The sequence below is a fragment of the Lepisma saccharinum genome, chromosome 1 (genome assembly GCF_977018435.1).
Source record: "Lepisma saccharinum chromosome 1, izLepSacc3.1, whole genome shotgun sequence".
Taxonomy (NCBI): Eukaryota; Metazoa; Arthropoda; class Insecta; order Zygentoma; family Lepismatidae; genus Lepisma; species Lepisma saccharinum.
Window position 1 is genome coordinate 161,618,009 of NC_139229.1, and position 25,214 is coordinate 161,643,222.

At 37.5% G+C, this 25,214-nt stretch overlaps 1 protein-coding gene across 1 annotated transcript; it reads left to right on the plus strand.

The window, feature by feature from the left end:
- Positions 1-1,884: 1,884 nt before the first annotated feature.
- RpS27 (ribosomal protein S27) lies at positions 1,885-20,262 on the plus strand. The gene is made up of 4 exons (XM_083125235.1): positions 1,885-1,959; positions 12,699-12,807; positions 18,820-18,930; positions 20,028-20,262. Exons 1-4 carry the CDS (start codon positions 1,954-1,956, stop codon positions 20,054-20,056), a joined length of 255 nt encoding a protein of 84 aa, XP_082981361.1. The 5' UTR covers positions 1,885-1,953; the 3' UTR covers positions 20,057-20,262.
- The last annotated feature ends 4,952 nt before the right edge of the window (positions 20,263-25,214 follow it).

Here is a 25,214-nt window from a genome sequence, read left to right on the forward strand (position 1 = left end):
ATGAGCGATGATATGATGAAATTGATGAATGGGACACTCACAAACATTCATGCTCAGACCGGGATTCGATCTCGGTATCCCTGGCGTCGTAGCGCAATGTGCTAACCACTCCGCCACGGGGGCCGACTGTAAGTGTCTGGAACTTATCACAGAAATGCAAAAACAATCACTTAAGATGAAAATGACGTGTAGAATTCGAGATTTCCAAACCTTCGAGAAATTTCGAAAAATTTCGCAACTTTGTCGGAAAATTGCGAATTTTTTCGTCCCGAATGTCGGGATTTAAAATATTTCCGTCCCGACCAAAAGAAAATCTGTTCCTCACACCCAAGGAGATTACAATAGTTTGGCAAGTATTGTATTTGGCTCGTTGATTGAAGAAATGCATACTTTTATGACAGAAAGATTTTTAAAATATGTATAATTGTTTATAGAAAGAAATACTGCGCTGAAACTTTGACATTGATACCTACAGTGGCGGCGATTAGGGGTGTGTGGGGGGCTGTTGTCCCCCACTTTTTGTCCGCAGTATGGTCTCTTATGCTAACCTCGTTTATCAAGAATTAGTAAACTCCCCCCCCCCCCCGTAGTTTTGAGTTCTTGTCCCCTCAGTTTTGACACCCAATCGCCAATCGATCAATCGAGTTTGTGTTTAAAATCCACTTTATGCACAATAAGCATGGATGGACGTCCGCAGGATATTTCTAGGGAGGGGCAAGCAAGATAATTTTTCCTGGGGGAGCAAAGGAGGCATATGTTCCCCCATAATAGTGATGCCCCCTCAAAAACACTATTTCAGTCTGAAATTATCATGTTCCTCCAATGAATTTATAATAATTAACATATATTACTGTGACTGAAATGAGTTAATGTGTGATGCAAATGCTAATCGTGACTGGACCTCCAGTTTGAAGTGGGATCCGAACCACTATATGCCTCCACCGGGTATCGAACCCGGGACCCCTTGTTTACAAAGCGGCGACGTTACCGCTGTGCCAATCGCCGCCACTGCCTGCCGTATGAAGGAAAAGTAGTCAGGTAGAAAAGCGTTGTTACGTTAAAGTTAACAGGAGACCTGCTGTATAAATAAAATACCTTGCCTACCTAATTCATTTTCCTGAATTATTGATGGGGTGTGTTCCCCATTAACGACATCTGTGGTCAGGTATTGCAGGTGTTTGACCAGATATTTTCATCTCGGGAGTGGTGAGGTCATTTTTAAGGGGCCTAAAATGGCCCTTTGAAAACTATCAGAGGGGTGTTTCGGAAAATTTGATGGGTGTTAAGAGGTGTAGGGGGTGTGTGGATAAATCATCGAGATGCTGTATCCAAAATATTAGTTTTAAAGGGTCTGATTTTTTATTGTTTTTATTGTCGGTATTTGGAGTGTATAAATGAAAAAAATATGCCATGAGAACAAAAATGCAATACTTTTTAAATACCCTATTTTATTACATTAAAATATGATGAATTATATCTTTAAACTGAATTAATTATTTAAATGTTTATTTTTTCGTTTTTGAAATTCCATCAAAATTCTAAATACGTAACATTCGTCCTTTCATGGCACATTCGAGTCATTTGTATTCGAGATCATTTTCAAATTAGATAAATTATTTGTCGTAAAGCTTGCAATTGTTTACAAATACCTACTTGTGCAATGGTAATGCGCAACAATTGCAAATGTTGCAATTACCGCCTTTGCATGATTCCATGATGAATTTAAAATAATAAATAATATGTGATGAACGGATATTATATTAAAACCACAGTATCATTAAATATAATAAAGTGCTCTTTAAAATTCAGAAGCAAGGAATGTTTCTTTATGTATGATAATACGTTAAGACACCACTTACTTGGAATTATGTTATTCGGATTTTACATTTGTGAACCCCGTACCGTATCGATACGTATTTCCCTTTCCGGTAGAGCGATCTTGTAGCCGAAAACATGCCTGTGAGTATGAGTTCAACACATGGTTTATTTGCACATTAGATAATAAGACTATTTATAATTGCGGTAATCGTGTTTTTATATTGGATGTAACGACTGCTATGAACGTTCATCGTGTTAAAGATATATATCACACCAATTTTTTTTTTTTGTGAATATGTCGGAATGGAAATGCAGCATGCATGCTAGGACATGTTTCCACGTTGATTTGTTATTGGACGAAAGTAATTGTAAAATGCCGCCTTCCTTTTTTATTTCCGGTTTTTAACCCCATTTCATATACGTATAATCACCTCAAATATATTGTGGGCCGAGTTCTAATATTGGAATCCCCACATGTCACAAAAGTTGCTTGTGACAGTATAAACAGTGCACAGTAACTTTCAGCCCTATTTCAAGGGAAAGTAGGAACTGTAGGAAATCGTTATTACACATCCTCCAGATTATTTTAAATAAAAGTTTAACCATAACAAGTTTTTGCGACAAATTTGTATTTTTTTTTAAATAGTAGAATTACTTTTTCTTGATAGAGCGAAGTCGTGTGAAATAAGTGCCCAAACTTTGTAAGATGCATGAATATCTCCTTTGTTTGAGATCACACATCTAACATGTTAGTGTGCGCGAAAGTAAATCTGGCTCCTGCAATGTTCTTTTTCTTGTAGGACGAGGCCAGCAAACCTTGTCAAATCTTAACAATATTTTCTTCTGGAGAACATTACAGAAAACCCACGTACCACACACCACATTTCTTACGGCGATAAGTGTGTGACGTTCACATACAGTTACAATGTTGTTTCTAAAGGGCTAATGTGATAATGAGAACTAATTTACCATGCAGTCTGGAACATATTGTCATAAGGTTGGTAAGTAATAAACATAAGTATGTGAGAGAGTGCTGAGGTGCAATAAAATCTATATATCATTCAAATGTAAAAAAATAATAATGAAAAACTATTTAAGAAATCTGAACTGGACCTACAGTTTGAAATTAGATCCGAAGCACTCTGCCTCCACGGAGGATTGAACTTCAGATCCCATCTTATTACAAAGCAACAGCACTACTTTATTCGGTACTAATCTGATATTCGCCGGACAGATTTCTTCATTTTTACAGAAGAAACTACGTACGGTAATTAGTTCCTGTAGCATTGTCTAATATCTGAAAGGTGTTTAGTGTGATGTGGGAATGTTTCAGAGTGGAAATTCAACCATTGATGCATAGCCCCACAAACCATTTCCGGTAAGGTTAGGTTAGGTAGGGTCATGTATAGGTTACAATAATAAAAAATTGGGGAGCGAATTTACAATATAGAGAAAGTCTCCAATTTTGTTAATTTTCGGTATACTAACTAATTTTGACCTCCTAATCACGAATCTGTTGATAGAAACCGGGGGTCACGTCTGAAAATTTGAAAAAAAGCCGATTGAATTTTTTATATATATAGGTGTATATGCGTAGTTTTACGAACAAAAATGTAATATCCTGTCATTGTGTCCAACCACGCCGTTGTTTTACAAGAAAATGATTTATGATGTTCAATTCTAGTAGGATCCCTATTTATTCAATGAATGTAGGGGTGAAATGAGTGCTAATGGAACCTAACCTAACAGGCCTAACCTAACCTCGTGTGAATGGTTCGTGGGGCTACCCGTGGATGGTTTGTGGGGCTACCCGTGGATGGTTTTTGGGGCTAACGTCAATGGTTTGTGGGGCTATCCGTGGATGGTTTTTGGTGCTAACGAACAATTTTTCATCAAAATGTACAATTTCCAGACGTGACCCCCGGTTTTTTACAACAGATTAGTGATTAGGAGGCCAAAATTAGTTAGTATACCGAAAATAACGAAATTGGAGACTTTCTCTATATTGTACATTCTAGCCAAAATTGGTTTCGAAAAAAATATGCGTAGCCCCACACACCATTCTCGCATAGCCCCACACACCATTCTCGCATAGCCCCACGAACCATTGACACATAGCCCCACAAACCATTTGCGGAAACGTACGTCCTTCAGTTACAAACACTTTTTTTTAAAAAAAAAATTGCAATTACTTTGATCAATAAAATGTGAATACACGTTAAAGAATGTTCCGCGAAGCAGATAGGTAAGTACAAATGTCAAAAAATGACAAAACTAAGAAGTTATAGGTGTCCGGGGAATATCAGATTTTTACCCTTTTATTCCACTCCAGAAGCCCATTCATGATTATAGAGGGAACCTTTTATCAAAAAGCCAGCCTTTTTCCAACAACAGTAGTTGCAATTTGTTCTCTTGTGATTTGCAGGTTAAATTAAATCTTAATGTCTGATGAAGTAGCTAACTTGTTACGTTTAGAGAACATTCAGAACGAAGCAACACATGACAGTGGGCATGTCACATTGAAGCGAAAAGTGACATGGCCCCCTTCAGTCTGTAAGCAAGCATCCACTACGCATGCACAAACAAGACGAAGGTGACATGATATGAGTCTTTGAAGGAGCTTTCAGATTGAAGTCACAGATGATAAGTGACATAGTCTCCTTCAGTATAAAACAAAAAACAAACTGTGCATGTAAGAACAGAAGACCGAAGCAGCACGATGCACGCCATTGACGAAGCAGCACGATGCACGCCATTGACAAAACAGTATGGTCCGAGCAACATGCAAGTGACATGTTTAGCTCATTGTCACACTTCGGTTCAAAAGGTCTGAGGGTCTGCTTCCAAGTGACTCATGTCACTTGTTGCTTTGGTCTGAAAGTTCCCTCAGAAAACTACAGTCCAAGTGACACTTGCAGCTTATGTTGCTTCGAAATATTGCATTGGGTGTTTTAAGTCCAGTTCAAGTTCAGATGTGCTCATCAGGATTACACTTTTAGTTTTAACCTAGCTTACTTGTGACTGCGGTACAAGAAACTTACATTGTTGGTGGGGGGAGATTGGCGACTCACAGGTCCACACTTTTTTTAATCACTAAAATTCAAGAAACCATTTTATTATTAAATGACTTCTTCTTTGCTGATGATACAGTATGTAACATTCTTATTCGTACACACGGATTTTCAAAGAAAATGCTTTAATATCTGAAAGGAAATACACTCCTTTGAAATTGTTTCTTACAATTCAATAACTAATATCATGAGCAACATAAAATCTTACCAAAATTCTGTATAACCAATGACAATAATAAATTAAATGAAACTGAAGGAGAAACATGCCATTTTTTGTACAACTTTTCTATTCGTACACTTAATAATATAAAAGAAAAAAGTATATTATTCAGAGCAAATTGACTGACAGTTCTAATACTTTGATGCGTATCCTTTGGCTTTAATTACTGCTTGACACCTGTTCTTCATATAATTAACCAGTTTCCGACATGTTTCAGAGCTTATGTTATTCCACTCGGCTTGCACAACAGTTTTCAACTCTTGTTTGGACTTGACGCCTGCTTTATGGACTCGCCTCTTCAAAATTGCCCATATATGCTCAATGGAATTTAAGTCTGCACTTTAAACTGGTGTTTGTAGTAGTTTGGGCACTTTCCATATTAGCCAATTCATGTTAACTCGCGCCTTATGCTTACTGTCATTGTCATGTTGGAATCTCTAGATAGGCGGCATGTCCATTTTTTGGGCACTCTGTTTTACATTGTTCTTCAATATGTCCAAATAGACATATGCATCCATGATACCATCAATAAACTGGATGGTACCAACACCTTTCGACAACATACAGCCCCAAATCATTAATGACCCACCACCCTGTTTAACTGTTGAAACTGTGTTAATGTGATCATTGTGTTTATTTGATTTTCTCCAGACCCTATTTTTTCCATCTGACCCGTATATATTAATCTTGGACTCGTCTGACCATATGACACTATCCCAGAATTCCTGGTCCTTGTGGATGTGCTCTCTCGCGAATGAAAGTCTATTCCTGCGATTCACCTTATTTACATATGGCCTCTTTCGTGGTATCCTGCCATGATATCCATGCTTCCACAAGGCACGTCGGACAGTTTGATCGGACATCATCTTGCCAGCAACATTTCTACTAACGGTCGTAACTGAGGAACACTTAGTCGGGGGTTTTCTCGCACTCTTTTTAAAATAAAGCGTTCATCACTTTTATTCAACTGTCTCTCTTTTGGTTTTCTCGGCACATTCTGTGTTGAACCTTCCTCTCTAAATTTGTTTACTATGTATTGAAATGTGGAGTGTGATTTATTGACTGTTTGTCCCGACTGTTGTCCAATTTTTCTTAACGAATAACCTCTAATGGCCAAATTTATAATAACACCTTCAGATCGGAACTAAGTTCCTTCACCTTGCCCATTTCGAACACGCTGATAGATAGACGATAGGCCTACAACAATACCTACGCCAGCATTTCGCTTGACGGGGAGCGCACCTGCATATTCAAACTTGTTACAAAGTTCCAAACTGCACGAAATCGCCCGAATATCTGTGGCGCTGTATGCGAGGAAGATTGAAACTCTTGCCTGTACGAATAACAATGTTGCATGAAACAGCATGTTTTTCTCTTTTCACACAAATTATATGCTCTGTTTATACACTTTGAACATACATTTTTATTGACATTTGTTGGTGAAACCTTCATTAACATTAATTTCCAGGTACGTATGAAAATGACTGTATTTACTAATAGATGTGACGTTTCTTCCTTGGAAATTCTATGTGTACGAATAACAATGTTACATACTGTATATGTGCAGTTATTTATTAATTATAATAATTACAAAAATTACTATCACTAATAAAATATAATAACCAATTATTGCACGAGTGTCTCATATATTTTATCATTCACTAACACTCACAATATCCATAATATTTTTTTATTAATGCCTTCTTGTTTGTAGAAGTGCAGTTGTTTATTAAATACAATAATTACCATCATTACCAATCAATCGTACACTGTCCATTGCATGAGTGTGTCGAATGATACACATTCAAAGATGGTGCCTGATATGCCAAGTTCATTTTGCCTCCTATTTACATTACATTTATGTTTTTATGAGTAAAAGTAGTACAGAAATATTGGGAACATCCTAGAGAACAATGTAATTTATTTTCAAACAGTTGAAAAATCTAAAAAATAGATGTGGGCCTGCAAGGCACTCTCCCCTCAGTAAGCTAGGATTAAAATTGTATCTGAACCACTATGCAATATGTGTTCATGGGGATTGGCCAATATCTGTCTCTTGTCTGCTACATCATGCAAATTTTTTTGACTAGTTGTAAAATGTCACTACAAACCTGTAAACTCATAACAGTAATAGGTTAGCTGTAATGGGTAAAAAGCCAAAATTTCAGTTTTATTTTTCCAAGAAAGCCTGCTTTTTATCGGAAAATTGTCAATAACACAACTGTGTGCCAATGCAAATAATGGTTGTTACATTCAATACTGAAACCTCTGATATGAACAATATTACATTTCTGATTTTTTAATATTATATTGAACATGTATTGATTATTCTGTGGAACAATTTTAATTGTGGTGAAACTTGGCACCTGACACCCTATCAAACAATAAGCCTACCCAAAGTGGTGTCTTTTTCATCACAAAATATTACTTTAAAGATTTTCTACTTTCTGAATAGGTAAGAGTGGTAATATAATATTTTTCTATTGGGACTGTCCTCTCCAACAGTACCTACTCCACATAGTTTCCGAGATATGACATGTTTTGTGTCACATGGTACATTAGTTTGTCCACCCAATTTCTGAAAATCTTTAAATTTTCAAAAATTTACAACTTTCGACATATTTGTTGGACAAGTCTAATATTACATATTTGTCATATTGGACCAAGTATCTGCCAAAAAAAAATTGAAGCAAATCCATAACTATGAAGCAACCTGCTTTGGATGATTTAGCATGGAATGACCCTATAGGGTGTCTGCAAATAGAATAATAATTTCTTGGAAAGTGTCTCTTTTTCAGCATGGGCTGAAACATGACCTTTGAAACAATTTGACAGTTTTGGGGGTTCAATATCTCAGATGGGGTCCTCACAAAATCTGAAATTTGCCCCATACAAAGTCTTGCATGTACTTAACTCGCATGTAAAAATCTTAATTTTTAGACCCCACTGGTTTAGACAAAAAAGACAAAATGCAAAGCATGTGCAACTTTACAAATGAGTTAATTTTTCAGCAGCCAAGTTGAGGGTTGTTTGTTTAATGTTCAGATGGTGATCATTTAGGCTAATCAAGAGTGGAACCATAATTTAAACTGGAATATGAACTACTGCACAATGTACCCATGCCAGGCAACAGCATTGCCACTACGCCAGCTTTTGGAGTAAAAGTAATACTTTCCCACTTTTTTTTTCGCCAGGAAAAGAAATTTGTATGTAGGTATGAGTCTAAAGTATAGAAGATGTAAGGGGTCCCGGGTTAAATATGTTTGTGGCACATTCTATGGTAGTTTGGATCCCTCTTTAAACTGCTGATTAACCCATCTGTGCAAAAAGTGAACTTAATAACCCAACTCAAACAGTAAAACCCTCACTTCATCGTATCAACCGTTCCCAAATTCATGTTCTTTGTGATTAATTCAGAGCACAAACACCAGCAACAAACACTCACTTCCTCACAAATTCTTTCCCCAACTACAAAGCATTCAAACAAGATCACTTTGAAATGCTCTGAAACAACAGAAAGTGATAACAACCTATTTCCTTAATTTTATCACTCACGGGAGAGAAGTTGTATCAGTTTGGATATAGAAATTACACCATGTAATCAGAATCATTACAACAGAAAGAGTATGAATGCAATGTTTAAGTAATGTTTCTTTGTTCTTAATATGTACAATGTATATGATGTAGATTGTGCTGTTTACAAATATCAGAAGATAGTTCTTTCTTCAGATACTTTGTCCCCACCCCAATTTCTTTTCAAAAGCCATCAATTTATTGAATTTAATTGTAAAATGTGTTAAACATCTCAACTTGAATTACCGTGTAAATAATTTGATAGTTGCCAATACTGGTGATGTAATTTCGAACTGGACCCAGAGTGCAGACTGCAGACATTCCTCTTCCCAAAAACACAAAAGCTTGCCCCTTTCCACCTTTGTGTGCATTTTTCACTGAAAATTTCTACGTAGATCTCCTGTGTGTGTCTAATGTAAAACAAAATAATTTGTAATTTAAGTGACCTACGTTGAATGTAGAGCAATGATAATAGCTTCTTACAGTTATTTTATGATTAATAATTATCAGTATCCCTGTGATGTTATTTATGTGCTCATGAAGGCACACATTGTTTATTGGTCTGCTGGCAATGTTTCCTTCTGCTTTTGGCTGCTTTCTTAGAAGCACTAAGATGCTCAGCTTTTCTCTGAAGGCTGAGGCCAGTTTCTCTAACAAGATTTCATGCATCGCCATATGATCCTTTGGGTGCATTGGTTCCCTGTGTCATCAGCCGCAAGCAGAGAGTCTGCTGCTTGCAACAGGCTTCTGAAGGAGTTTGAGACCGTAAAATTTTGTGAAATCGATTGCAATGGAAACTAAGTAAGGCTAAAATATTAAGTACATTAAATGCTTGTACTAGATCTTCGCCACTGCAGTCATGTGAGAACTTGGCTTGTGATCCCTCTACCTAACTTGTCTTTCATATTACAAATATCTGTGGCTGTGGAAATGAGTTCTGTGGGATTTTAATTGAAGAGAATCAACACAAAGATACTTTGGTAAAATAGCCAAAGTATTCTTTGTCTTCATTCTTTGTGTTGTATGCTTTTTTACTTTTAATGTAAAATGGTCACTATACTGCTCTTCCGGATTCTCTGGAGTAGCGACGTGCAGAGGGGAAAGCTTGTGGGCGGGGCCAGACTAGGTGGGGAAGGGTGCGGGATGAAAGCAACGAAGTGCTGCGCTGTATAACGGCTGTAAAGCAAAATGCTTTCTGCTGCCAATTTCTTCTTTTATTCTTAACAATGGCCAGTGTATTGTTTTACACAAATAACAAATAATATTGCACGTTTATTTGTCTTTTGATGCTACGAAGAACAGAAAAGAACTAAAACAAATTTAAACACACATTTTCAAAAAACATGCAAATAACCACAAACTATGAAACATCATGTATCAAAATGTGTTTTAAACATTTGTAAAAAAAAACAAAGCCATGTGTTGTAAACTTTTCAAACAAGTTGTTCTCGAACACATTCAACACTATGAGGCACTGTCCTGAATGCAGAGTTCCCCTAGACTTGCGAGCTGACATGTTTGCTACGGAACTACTGGACCACGAATGAGCCCCCTCCGCACGTTCATTGGACGAGGCGCACACCCTTCAACATGCGCACAGAACACGTTCGCGTTTTCTTACTCCAGAGAATCCGGGAAGGAATATAAGTCGACGTTTTATGCAAAAATTAATCACAGAATGCAGGTGAAGGCTACATTGGATGACTTACTGACAATTTGCAAATATGGCAGAAGAAAGTTTTGTGCTAAGTTCAATTGTCAAATGGTAAAAGACAATGAAATCCTAGAATTGTAATTTTTCTATTATACATTCAGTCCTAGTCGTCATATTTACATTTTCCCACATTATTTTTTTCTTCTTTGTGGTCCCCTGTTCCACTCTATGTTGTGGTCTTTTAAAGTGACTGAATTTTTAAAATCACATTTCATCATGTGGCAATGCCAGAGGAGTGCCAAGTAAACCTGCCAGGAAAAACAAAATACTCCTAACCTGTTATAGTATTTTCTTCACTTTTGGAGAAGGAAGTTCCCATACATCACAGGGTGAAAATGGTGATGTCTGAGGTTTTAAAATTATCTGCTGTTGAAAAACTGAAGAGTATAAGTTCTGTATCCCTGATGTAAGCAGTGCTCCATCAATTTATTTATTTAGAAAACTTGCAGCTCTACGTTAGGTTCAATAATGTTCAAAATTCTAACAGTGTTAAAAGCTACGCTACTAACCAAATAAAATCAATCAGATCTTAAAGGATATACGTGAACATGTCAGTATCAGTATGACCATCATTTGTCAAATTTTTGTATCCTTGAGCACTTTCATTGTTTATAAAACAAATCATTGTATGGTCACACCTGAACTCCCATCCCCAAATAAAATTCTTTTAACGTTACGAAAACATCAATTTTTGGAAACTGTGAAGCCAATAATTCCTTTAATTAAATGGTAGAATGTGAAAACATAAACGGGTATTTTTCAACCTAATGCAGTTTTTATTTCGTTATTCTGCTCTTTATTTCCTCTTATTAACAATAACCTTTCTGCCTTTCTGCTTTTTTTAACTTGAAATGAACTGAGTCAATTTCCATGGATGTCCAAGAACTGATTCAACTCCCCTTCCCAATGACCATAAATCATGCTAATATCATTTTTTTTTTTTAGTCTAGCAATTTTGCTCTGCTTATCTTGTATTGGAAGAAAAGAATACTAAATAAAAGTTTTTAATACTGCTAATATTTTTGATTATAGGATTTCAATATCTTCTCTCCCTTCCTATGACTTACTTGACTTAATTCCTGTGGAACATAGGACATCAACAAAGCATCTCCACCTGGTCCTACTGACGGCAATTCTCTTCACTGCATTCCAGCTCTTTCCTTCTTCCAAGGTCTCAGCGTGAACAGATCTTCGCCAGTTCTGTCTAGGCCTCCCTCTTTTCCTTCCTCAACGTATGCCCTTTCCAATTCTATTTTCGCCGCTTTATTTGTATGGACACCTCGGTTTCTAAAGATTTTCTCCACAGTTCTTGATTTTGAATCACTTCTGGCCAAAAGATATTCAAAATTTTTTCCGAGGCAGCAATTGGTGAAGGTCTGTAGTTTAGAGGTAATCATTTTTGTTACCTTCCATGTCTCGGACCCGTATAACAGTACAGACTTAACATTACTTCGAAAAATACGAAGTTTGGTCTCCTATAATCTCATGAAAAAACAATTGCATAGTTACATAAACTTGACCACTTGTTAGTCGAGAACGACCTGAAGATGTTTTTAGCTTGGAAGACCATTATTTATTACAACAAATTTTCATTTTTTTAATTTTTTTTTTGCGTAAAAGAGCGTGATAAATTGGAATAAGAACAACAAAATAAATACGAATAGAGGAAACTGCACATATTGTGTTCAACCCTTTTGTCCTCGTGATAATCGTAACAAAGGAATACAGGCCACATTGGTTAAATAATATTTAATCTCTTTGCTCACACACAGTTAATATTAAGAATATTGCTGTAGCGAAAAAGTGCTTGTTGTGACACGTGCGACATCATCTGAATAGCATTTTCCTTAATACCTTATTCTTTTTCTTTCATACTTCGATGACACCTTCTTATCTTACGTATCTAAAACTATAGAAGTGGTTTTCCTTGTGTGGTAACTCTCCCTTCATTGTTTTCGGCTCATCTTTCCAAACTGTAGCAGAGTTTCGCCCTGTTGGCACCTTAGCAACCGGATGTATACAACCAACATGCGCGAGACTAGCAGATGACTTTACCAGCCTATATAGGAAGTGATGTAATCGGCACCAATATTATATAAATATTAATTTTCCAATGTTTCTTCTATTGGGTTATTTCTACTGTACATTTATTGTGCAATGAATAAATAGTAATGAGCATATGTTTTTACATTACTGGGGTCAGTTACATTTTCAGTTTACTTTACTAATTGATAAATTAGGAATTTCATATATATGTGTGTGTGTGAGCCTAATTAGAGTAAAGTATTTTTGTGTTTTGCAGCTTGCGAGGGATTTGTTGCATCCTTCACCTGCTGAGGAGAAGAGAAAACATAAGAAGAAGCGACTTGTGCAGCATCCAAATTCATATTTCATGGATGTAAAATGCCCAGGTAACAATATTCAATTCTTGCTACTGTGCCTTTAGCTCCTTTTAACATCAGATTTTTTTTTCCCCTTGTATGATTTATTTGTATTGGAAGCTGACAAATTAATATCAACAGGTCTATGTGGGACTCGGAGGTGTGGCCAAGGGGAGGAGGTTGGTTTTTGTGACTTGAGGTACCATCCCCCCCCTCCAAGAGCAGGCACCAGCGTCACTACGAGAAATTAGTGGACAGGCAAAGTGGATGCTGGCATGTGTGATATACCCCTAAATGTATGTTGTTTTTTTTTCCTGTGTGTTTATAGGGGCTGACTAGTAGAAGAGGAAGCCTTGGCCCCCATTGAAAGACCATTCTATTCCATTATTTGTAACGTGGTCTTATTTTGTATTGGTTAGTTGCAAACTCTACTGGTTAATATTTCTTCTTTTGGATGGCGAAGTAAAGGCACAAACCTTTTCTTCCACTTAGCCATCTCTACTTTACATTTTACAAATTGATTTGAATAGCAAACAGTTTGCGAAATACATAAAAACTAAAAACATGAAAATACCAAAGAAAAGAAAAACAACAAAAAAGAAAAAAACAAGAAGCACATAACACTGTAAGAAAAGTAAAAAGTACACGTAAAGGATGAACACACACATAGCAAACATACAGAAAAGTAAGTCTGTGTTTGCCCTACAAATTTAATTCCCTGTTTTCAGTACTGGTAAGTTGTCTCCAGAAGATGATTTCTTAATTTTGATTTGAATTAGCCAAGAGAAAAAGAGTTTGTCATTGGGAGGGTGTTTCACGCTCTAGTAGCAGTGACCGTGAAGGAGTTTCCATAAAACTTTGTCTTGTGGAAGGGGATGGTCGGCAGAGAGTTGTCCTGCGAAGTGGTGGCAAAGGTGTGTGCTGCGGTTATGGGGTTAGAATCGAGAAAGTAGGTAAGGGGGTCTGTTCTCTTGAATTCCAAAATACTACTCTGATTGGTGAAAAGAATAAAGGAACCTGAGTGTTCATGAGCTGCATACAGCTCTCATCCACTCAAATTCTGGGTAGCATGCTGCACACGGCAGGTATTTCAATGTAGGTGTTTAATTTGAAACTAAGGGGCAAAATTCTGTACTACAGATTACACAGTACATTTACTGCTCGTAATACACACCACTTCCTAGGTTTAGAGTGTCTAGGGAGTCTGTTTGATGGTAGTTAATTGTGGATAGGTAACTTGTGTGGGAAATTGTTTAAGGTGTATTTGTATCTTGTCAAAGTGAAGGATTGTAGTTAAGTATTGTAAGTTTTACTAACAAGAATGGAGTTACATTCTATTGGTTCGCAAAGAAGTAGACTCTGGAAAAATATGTTTGCTCTGCTTGCAATGCAGACATCAAATTTTTACTTGCAACTTTAAACATTGCATTACGTATGAGTCATTCCATGCCAAATCAACACAGATGTGTTCAGTGTGTGACAGTCTCCGATTTTCATGAAATTTGGGGAGTTAAAACTATGCATGGAACTTAGTAACTATGAATTTTTTTAGTTTCGTTCGTCTTGTAATTGTTGAATTATTCAAGGTCCAAGTTAGCAGAAATTGCCCTTTTGAGCCTGCTTAGCTATATTAAATGTGCTGTAACTCAGCGACTATTTTGCTTAGGAAGTTCAAATAAAGCTTATTGTACAGGGAATTAAACAAGCTTTCCAGTGATATATAACAAGCCTACCTTTGGATAAAAATATAATTTTGTCACGTGACCTTGAATATATCGAATCATGTCATCACAAAAACTCATATATTTGGTCCGTCATGCCATACTATAAAACATATCAAAAAATCATTCTGGGACTGCAATGAGATCAGAAGATACAAAATAATATGTGTAATTATGTGACTGATAAGAGCCTCATTACATGAACTATGACGAGTCAAATGTCCTTTAACACCCCCTACAAAATGTTAAGGAGTTATCCTGGTCATGAACAAAATAGGTTAGGCCAGGGCATGAAATTTCAAGTTTGAAGTCAGTCGCCGGACTAAAATCTTTGGTCGTCACTATTTTATATTGATAAATAATAAAAATATAAGCAATTATTAAAAAGTTAGGAATTAATGTTTGTGTAGCGCTGTCGTTCTGCACTGAAGTACCACTTATCAATCTCAGCTGCTGGGTCAAACTCTGACAGGGAGGATGGTGGGGGGGTCCGTTTACGAAAACTCATCATCCAGTGTCTCAGTCTTCAGAGAGTTCCTGTAAGTAGTCTTGAGTCTGTTGTGACAGCTGAAACCTCCCTCACATGAGGCTGTGCTCATTGGTAGAACAGCACAAAATCTCAAAATCTGAAGCAAATTGGGGAATCTTGCTGAACACTCGTCACTGTGAATCTTCTCCAGTGTCTGATTCAAAGTCAGAAGAAAACAAAAGTTTGTATTCTGTCCACTCTGCTGACAGAACATCCATTTTCTCATTATAAAGGCTCGGGTTCAAGTATATGTAGAGCTTCTTTATTTCTTCTATCCCAAACTGAAGAATAATTTCTTTGGGAGGGCAACCCAACGTGTCGAAAAACATGCAGAGATGCAATCGCATCTGTTGACATAGACGGTAATGTTTCTGTGATGTACACCTTCGCATTGTTAATTAAGTTTCCTCTAACAGTCTGAAACTCTTGCACATCCCTGATCTTCCCTGAAATGGATACATGGTACAAGAAATCTTGTTTGCTTGGTCCAGGTCAGCCAAAACTGAAATACAGTGTTCAATTCTTATTTTCAGAGATGAAATCAAAAGATTCTTATTTTGTAGTGCCACGCTTAAAGGGTTCAATTGCCCTGCTTCAAACTTTTCAGCAAATCCTTAGCTTTAGCACCGCCATCATTGTCTCTTCTATGGGCCACCTGTTCAAGATGGGTCACAACAGCTTTCCATGATTGCAAGAGAGCTCTTATTGCACGTTCTTTGCTGGCTAACCACCTAATAGTGTGGATATCACTCAGTTTTAGAATTTCTTCTATAACTTCTGCCGTTTCTCTCAAGAGGTGAAGTCTTGAAGCGTGTTTGACACACATTTGAAACAACAAAATTTTAGTCGCCAGCCCAAAACTTTTGGTCGCCAATGGCGACCTGGCGACCAGAAATTTCGCGCCCTGGGTTAGGCACAGGGAGATCTCTAGCTGTGTGTGTCAGGCGCAGGTCCAGCATAGTGTTGACAACCATATTGAATTCAACGCAAAAATTTCAAAGGAAAGGTGGTGTGATATATCAAATCAGGCTAGAATTTCACGAGAAATGAACTTATCTTTAGCCAGCAAAAAGTTATTACTGCATGCTTGTAACCATTTTCTCCTTTTTCGAGGTGTTAAAAACAAAGCATTAGGATGCTCCTAACGTGTTAGGAACTCATTGAGATCACTGACATCTCGGGAGAGAGAGAAGTATATGCACCATTGCATATGATTTTAATCAGCGACATTCACCAAATAGTTGAATAGTGAAGAATATTGGAAAAAGTATCTCAAACAATTATGTGACACTTCCTTTGGAATGAAAAATTCTTCAGTGATGAGGCTAATTTTTATGTTTACGGTAAAGTTAATAAAAATAATATGCAATACCTGTGATTTGATAATCTACAGTAGACAGATCCCAGCCAAATGGTTTTTGCTGGTAAGCTAATGATGTGGTATTGTGTATAGAGAACGGGAATAGTTGGTCCATATTCAACAACGGAACCTTAAATGGTGAAGGCTTCTTGGATGTGTTAAGTGAACAGGGTTTTCAATCTTGCTTACGGGATATGGCACTTTTCCAGATTTTTAAAACAGAGCAATGTGTGACCACACTATGTGAACATTTTCTTCATGGTAAATTTCTAGATAGATTGATGGGCAGACGGGGATCTATTAAAAGGCCTGCACATTCCCCAGCTCTAACATCTTAGGAGGACTTTTACCTTCAGAAACATTTGAAGAGAATGGTGCATGCACTCTCAGTCCCTGATATTGACCATCTGAGAGAAGGCATAGTTGCTGCTTGCGATGATGTTGCACCTGCTAGATTGCCAAATGTTCTATGTGAGTGTGATAGATGTCAACGAGTGTGCTCACAGGAATATTGACAAGACTATAATGTGCATATATCGTAAGTGAAAGATATGTGTATAACGTTTTGGTACCTAAAAATAAGTTGGAAAAACCTTTGCTGCTTCATTTCTCGTGAAATTCTAGCCTGATTTGATATATCACATCACCACCTTTCCTTTGACATTTTTGCGTTGAATTCAATATGGTGGTCAACACTGCCGGACCTGCGCTTGACACACACAGGTAGAGATCTCCCTGTGCCTAATCTATTTCGTTCATGACCAGGATAACTCCTTAACATTTTGTAGGGGGTGTTAAAGGACTTTTGACTTGTCATAATTCATCTAATGAGGCTTTTATCAGTCACATAGTTACACATTATTTTGTATCATCTGATCCCATTGCAGTCCCAGAATGATTTGATATGTTTTATAGTATGGCATGAGGGACCAAAAAAAATGTTTTCACGATATTTGGTGATAACATGTTTTGAGATATTCAAGGTGAAATGTCAAGGTGACAAAATTATATTTTTATCCAGAGGTAGGCTTGTTATATATCACTGGAAAGCTTGTTCAATTCCCTGTACAATAAGCTTTATTTGAGCTTATAGCTAAGCGGGCTCAAAAAGGGCAATGTCTGCTAACTTGGACCTTGAATAATTTAACAAGTACAAGACAAAAACGAAACTAAAAATTTTCATAGTTACTAAGTTCCATGCATAGTTTCAACTCCCCAAATTTCATTCAAATCGGAAATGGTCAGGTTGGGGGCTGTGTTGATTTCGCATGGAATGACTCGTATATGATTTGTTATTAATATTATGTACAAGGTACCAAGTAAAGTCTTAAACGTAAGTGCAGGGCTTTTTAAAAATTGGAAACTCTTCAAAATATGAAGTGATTTAGAGTGTAAATACTAGAGGAGTAGGCCTCTTATACTGTTTCTGACAAAGTTTTTAGTGCCGCCTTACCTTTTTAATGTGTTTTGTCCTGTGCATGCCCATTTACAACATTGCACTTTTAATGTTTCTCGATGGTCTCTTTCTGCCCTTTTTTTAACTTTAAGGTAAAGTTCACTTTCATTCATATTGTTCATGAGAGAAGCGGTAGCAAATAATGACAGAAACTTGGTACTCACAGTTTCCGCGAAGCTATTTCTTTTTTTGTTATGTTCTATTAATTTCAGTGGCCATCTTTGTTGGAACTTGTTGCATTGTAGCTTCGCACATTGGTTGTTTCTTCCACGATTGCCTCTAGGTGCACTTCTGTCTGTGTCAGTAACGTCTGCCATTCATAGGTGTTAATTGTTGCAGTAGGGGTATCCAATTATGGTGTGCTTGTCCACTATCGATGTTCAGTTCATGGAAGCGCATGTGTTTCCTTGATTTTTGCTTATGAGTTAGTACGCTTTGTATTTAGTATGCTTTGTATTTGACATGTACTTTTTCGATATTATGACTGCTGTATTTGATATGTTTTTTTGTTAGGTGCTCATTGATTGATCAGATGGAGGATTTTCCTCTTGTACTTGGAATGGTGTGAAATGTCCAGGCCCAGAAATGTTTATTTCATTCTTTGTATCAACTATAAAAGTTGTTCCACATTTACACAAGCTGGGAATGCCTTGAAATAGTTTTTAATTTTTAAAAATAGAATTAGCAGTTTTTTAAAGTTGCTGAACTTGTAGGTCCAGAAAAGGTGTGAAGTTATAGTTTTCCAGTAATGCGTAGTTGCAAGACACATTTTAGTGAAGACATTGTAATATACAAAGGAAGAAAAGGAAAGAGGAAATACTCACTGAAGATGTGACTGAAAATTTGAATTTTTCCAGTGTCTGTCTGGTGAGTGTTTCCCTTCTCCTCTTTACTTGTTATATTAATACATAAATTCAAAGCTAATAAATACAGTTGACATATTTTCAATTCTAATGCAGTTTTCTTTATATTTCAGGTTGTTACAAAATCACGACAGTTTTTAGTCATGCCCAGAGTGTAGTTGTTTGTGCAGGTTGTTCAACAATACTGTGCCAACCCACAGGTGGTAAGGCAAGACTAACAGAAGGTATGTATCTTTCAGAGTAACAAGCTTGAACACACATACAATATCTGGGTTTAAATGATATTTAAACGTAGCAGAACTTTCATGTATGCTGTAATATTTTTTTTTGAAAACCAGGCATGCATATCTTCTGAATTGCCACTTATTGCAAATAACAATGGTTTATAGTAGATGATATCTCACATTTCCTCATAGCTTTGAGAGGAAAGGGAGACAGGTTAGGGTTACCACTTTCAAATCCTTGCTGTACCGTTATAGTGGAACCACAAGCAAAAAAAACCTGCGCAGACCTGCGACTCCTGTGTACCGTACTCCCATGTGGAGGGGAAGGGGAGAGTGACCATGCTTCCTTATGGCCCAAGCTGAACGGAAAACTGCACGGGGTTTTCTTCCCTTGTGGTCCCTCTATAGTGTTCCAACTGGGGTTTGTTCACATTCAGCATAATCACCTAGTTAATTATAGCCACTTTCTGTTGTTGCAGTGATAGGCCGTTTGTTGTCAATTTGGTACAGAATGCATTTCTTCCATGATATGACTGGTTTGCAGTGAGTTGTGTCCAACAACAATAAGCTTCAGTTTTGTTAGACTGTTCTGGTTGTTTACATCTGAAACAAAAAGAAATAACATTTTTACAAAGTGGATGGGAAAAGAAATTACAAGAATTATAGGGGAAAAAATCTCATAATTCAAACATTATTCAAAACCAATTTTGTTTACGGTAACATATGTAATGACTTTTCTTTCAGTTAAAATAATAATAATAAACCTTGTGAATATAGTTTTATTCGACACTACAAAAATGTGAAGTTTTAATAATGATCAGTAGTTGAATTTCAAGCTAGCCTGTAACCTCTCCAGAGTATTCACAAAATATAATATATATTTGGTGGAATATGGTTCCTTCCTTATTTATCTTCTAGTGGTTTAATTAATAGTTCATTTGTTACGGGAGGGGACCACAATGTATATTAAGTCTATTGATTGTGGGTGAAGTGAATTATTTGGTGGGCAAGATTTATATAAGTTTTAAATCTTGTATGTTTATAACATCCATTTATGTTGTGAAGTCATTTGTAAAATTAATTAAATGTATTTTCAGGCTGCTCATTCCGAAGAAAACAGCACTAGATGGTACTGACATCTGTGTTCCCTAGAGGTGCAGCCTTTTTTTTAAGCTGGGATTAGCAGCCATGGATGGAGGTCTTTTTTTTTTCCTTGTGTGCGTTCTTGTATATAAATTCAGGATGATTTCCAAGAACATGTAACATTGTGAATTGAATGATGTATGAAAATGAGAGTTGAATAGCTAAATAAAAGGCTAATCTGAAGGGAGATTTATCTAGTTTTGTTCTTGCATTTTGACCTTGTAGGCATGGGTGACAGATTTTTTTTTTTTTTTTTTAAATATACAGTGGGCTCTTTTTAATTTGAACAGAAGGTTATTTCCCTTGAAATTCCTATAAAAGGCAGTGTTCAAAATTTATATGTAATTTGAATTTTCAGACTTTTTATTTGTGTAATTTGAAGGCAGAACAATCCAGAGACAAGCTTAGGGAATAGAGAAATTTATGTGAGCTGGTGTGTAGTTGTTCATCCTTGAACCCCCAACTAGCAAATGATTTGCGAATGTATTTATCTCTCAACCCTCAGCTATCAGTTGTGATTAGTCAGGGTACTACGTTGTTCGCAATGTTGAAGCGTGGCACGTATACTAGCTTAATGTCTGGGAGAAAGTAGAAGTGGAGAGAATTGTGAGCAAGAAACAAAACTATAGAATATGGGATACTGCCAGACATATTATCAACTTATATTAAAAATAAAATAACAAATTCTGGAGAACTGGAGTCTGTGTGTGTTTCTATTTTTCTGGTAGTTTAATTACTACTGCGAGAGTATTTGTTTTTGGCTTGGACTGTAGAACCACGCAAAAAATGACAATTTTTACAGGAAGGTCCACTACATACGCATTACTTTTGTTTATACTGTAGTGCACTAGTTTCCTTTAATAATGCATGGTTTTGTTAATTTGAAGTTTTGATAATTCAATGTCTCTATACTTGGCATACCCAAAAGAAACCGAACTAATTTTGTGGTGGGCAGAGCTTTTGTAGTACCGCGTTTTGCCGCTAGGAGTGCATAGAGCGAACCTTCCTGAGTCCGTAAGCAGAGTGCCGTCGCTGAATCAGGTCAGGACACGTTTCGGTGGAGTTTAGAGTGACAGCTGTTTTGTGTGATCGTAGTTTTGGCAATGGCTGATTTTCGGGAATTTCTGCTTTTTGCTCGGGGAAAGTGGAAGAGAAACTCTTGGAATGTTAAAAACAGTGTACAAGGACGATGCTATGGGGAAAACTCAAGTGTTTGAGTGGTTTTCCAGTTTCAAAAATTGTGAAATGTCAATTGATGACAAACCTTGTTCTGGTCGTCCTTCCACAGCCCGAACACATGACAATGTTGAAAAAATTCGTGAAATCATCAACGAAGATCGACGACGGACCATTGAACAAATTGTGGAGCTGTCGGGAGTGACTTGGAGTTCAGTGCAGCGAATTTTGACAGACGATTTGGGAATGAAAAGGGTGGCTGCCAAATTCGTGCCACGACTGCTGACTTCTGAACAAAAACAAGTTCACTTGGAAGCATGCCGTGCTTTGAAAGAAGTCCCAAAATGATCCAAACTTTTTTAAAAAATTATCACAGGTGATGAAACGTGGTGCTATGCTTACGATCCCGAATCGAAGCAACAATCAAGCCAGTGGAAGACTTCAAGTCCGCCGCGCCCCAAGAAAGCTCATCAGGTGAAATCAAACATTAAAGCAATGCTGCTTTGTTTTTTCGATGTGAGAGGAATCCATTCAGAGTTTGTTCCGCAGGGTCAGACAGTTAACCAGGCTTTCTACTTGGAAGTTTTGAAACGATTGCGCAACAGTGTGCGGCGGAAGTGGCTCTATTTGTGGCAGTCGGGTGACTGGTTTTTCCATCATGACAATGCCTTGGCTCACACAGCTCTGTCTGTGACAATTCTTGACCAAAAATGGTATGACCCCTGTTCCTCACCCCCCCCCCTACCCGACCTTGCCCCGTGAGACTTTTTTTTGTTTCGTAGAATGAAAGGAAAGTGTTTTGCTGATGTTGCTGAGGTGAAGAAAGAAACGACAGAGGCGCTGTCATGCATCACAAAAGATAACTTTAGAAAATGTTTTGAAAAATGGAATCAAAGATTGGGCAAGTGTCTTAATGCAAGTGGAGAGTACTTTGAAGGGGATTGAAGGTTTGTACTTATATTGTGAATAAATAAGTTCACGAAAAAATTAGTTCGGTTTCTTTTGGGTACGCCCACCTATATATTCCCTTGGAGCCATTTCCTCAATAGCTTGCAACATGTTGCCGTGGTTTGTAGTTTGCACATGCACGATGCAATGAGTCTTGCTTTAGGGAGATTTCACACCAAAGTGGCATGCGACACTTATCGCTTGAGGATTTAACCAACAGAACGCTGGCCTGTGTTGCTAGTCATGCTGCTACGGTGTGAAACGTTGCTCTTGATTGTCTTCTTTCCAAGTGACATGTCGCTTCGGTCTGAAAGTTGCTTTGTTGTGAAATCCCCATTGCGTGTTGCTTTGATCTAATATCTCCTTGAGGAAACTGTGCAGTCAGAGCTTGTCCCCCTACAGTTCGAAAGGCTGCACTGATGTCAGACTGTTCACTTCCAAGCGACACTTGTGTGGTTTGTCGCCTCTGTGTGAAATATCTCTCAGGATACTATTTATATTCTGATAACATAGACAAAGAAACTCTAATACACAATCCAACACCTGACTTCTGGAATCACATTGCGATGTTGTTTCTCGTATTATGCATGCTATTCATTTATTTTAATTTACTTTTCTTTCCAAATTAATACCATTTTGTTTCTGCAAATCTCCCACAAATATAACTTGTTTCCATCAATTCACTTACCGCCTTTCAAGACAAACATATCTACACAATGCAGCATGTTTGAAAAAGAACTCCCTAGTTTTAATGTGTCCTAGAATGTGTACAAAGTGACATACAGTATTCTAGTTTGTGGTGTTTGATTCATCAACTCTCCAAGTTTGCAACCTTGCAGTTGGTAGGTCTGCTTGACCTTGAGACAGCACCAGTGCTGTTTTTTTTCCTTTGTTCTCTCAGGTCAGTTCCGGCGTTCGTGTGGTGCAGAGCAACTCAGCAACAATGTGTACTCCTCAACAGAAAGCGCAGTGTGTTATTTGTTTTGTGAAAACTGAGTCAGTTATAACAGTGCAACGTAATTTTAGACGTCAGTATGGTGGTGAACCACCTACAGCAAAAACTATGTCATTGGCTAAAGTCTTTCAAGGAAACCGATAGTGTTTTAAAAGGTAAATCAGCAGGTAGACCGAGAACTTCCGAAGATGATGAACAGATCCGTGTTTCGTGTGTTCGGAGCCCGAAGAAGTCATTGGCCAGACGTAGTCTACAATTAGGAGTGCCTAAAGGTAGTGTATGATGATGTTCGTAAAAGACTAAAGTTGTGCGCCTACAAATTGCAACTGTTACATGAAATGAAACCTACTGATAAAATCCAAAGGTATGAGTTTGCTGTTGACTTTCTACACAGAATTGATGATGATGACAATTTTTTACCAAACATTCTCTTTTCTGACGAGGCTACATTTCATGTCAGTGGAACAGTTAATCGTCATAATTGTAGAATTTGGGGGGGCAGAGCATCCACATGAAGTTATTCAGCATCAACGTGACTCTCCCAAACTTAATGTCTGGTGCGGTTTGATGGAAGATCGTATGGTTGGTCCTTTCATTTTTGTAGAAAAGACAAACTGGGATGTTTACCATGACATGTTGACAGAGTACGTCTTTCCCCAAATGGACGATATTGAGGTGGAAAAGGGGGATTGTGTTTTTCCAACAAGATGGCGCCCCACCTCATTACAGTAAACAGGTGCGTGCGGTTCTTAACACTCACTTTCCAGGAAGGTGGATAGGCAGGGCTGGCCCAATACCTTGGCCACCACAAAGCCCAGACTTAACCCCACTGGACTTTTTCTTTTGGGGCCACATAAAAAATGTTGTGTACAGTGCTAGGATCAGACACATCAATCATTTACGGGAAAGAATAGTCGCTGCGGTTGGGACTGTTACACCTGAAATGTTGGTGAATACGTGGCGAGAAGTGGAATATCGTCTCGACTTGTGCAGGGTAACAAATGGATCCCACGTTGAGGTGTACTAACATTGAACAAAACTTGAAGGAATCCTCTTTCATGATATGTACTCATTCATGTAAGTTTTCATTACTTTCCCTATTAAATTTATACTTAAAACTAGGGAGTTATTTTTCAAACACCCTGTATATTTCAAAAAAACTTAAGCTGCATTACTTTCATAAGAAAATTAGTTGCGATACTGACCGTACTGCCATCTATGTTGTCATCTGTCTCTGGAACCAGTATCTTGGATCTTTTTCCACACTACGTAATCAAGGTGCTGTACTCAACCAACCATACTTTACAATGGTGACAAAGTCTTGAACCCCTAGGCTGTTTCATTTATGACTGGGGTAGAGTGGCTGATCATGTTGAAGGAAATTTAGAAAATTAAGTACCTTACTGCGCAGATTTTATTTAGTGTATTGAGTGAGTGACATACATGTTTTGAATGATCGGTGCTGAGTAGTGTAGTGAATGAACATGGGTGACATTATTGACGAAACAATTTACTCTGCTTTTGTATGAGAATAAGCTTCAAATCGTGAAGATTTGCAGGTCTGGCATGCAAAAGGAGAGCAGAATGGATTTGATTTAGTTTTCTTATTTAGCGTCGCTTTTTTGCCACTTTAGCTAATCGCGAGGACTAGGATAACTAATGATACAAGGAAATTGATAAGGGACATTGACAAAGAATAGCCATGCCCAGGTCTGGATTTGAACTTGGGACACCTGGCATCGTAGGACGCTGTACTAATAACCATTTTACCACAGATGTCAGCAAGATAAGAATGGAGTTCTTGTTCAAATGAAATATTCAAGTTAAGAAGTTTATTATGTATTTTATTCTCACACGTAGGCCTACATAAATATAAATATTGGTGATGTCTTCGGATGGGTCCCCCGGAACTTCTGGTTTACACCAGTCCCCGTTTTTTCCAGTAGATTTCACTGACATACGAATGCACTTGTTTTCATCAGTTGTGCGACGATAGTCCAGAAAGGTATTTGTTAAAGTTCTACCATGAAGGGGTGGACTTGTTGAATTCTTTGGATGATCA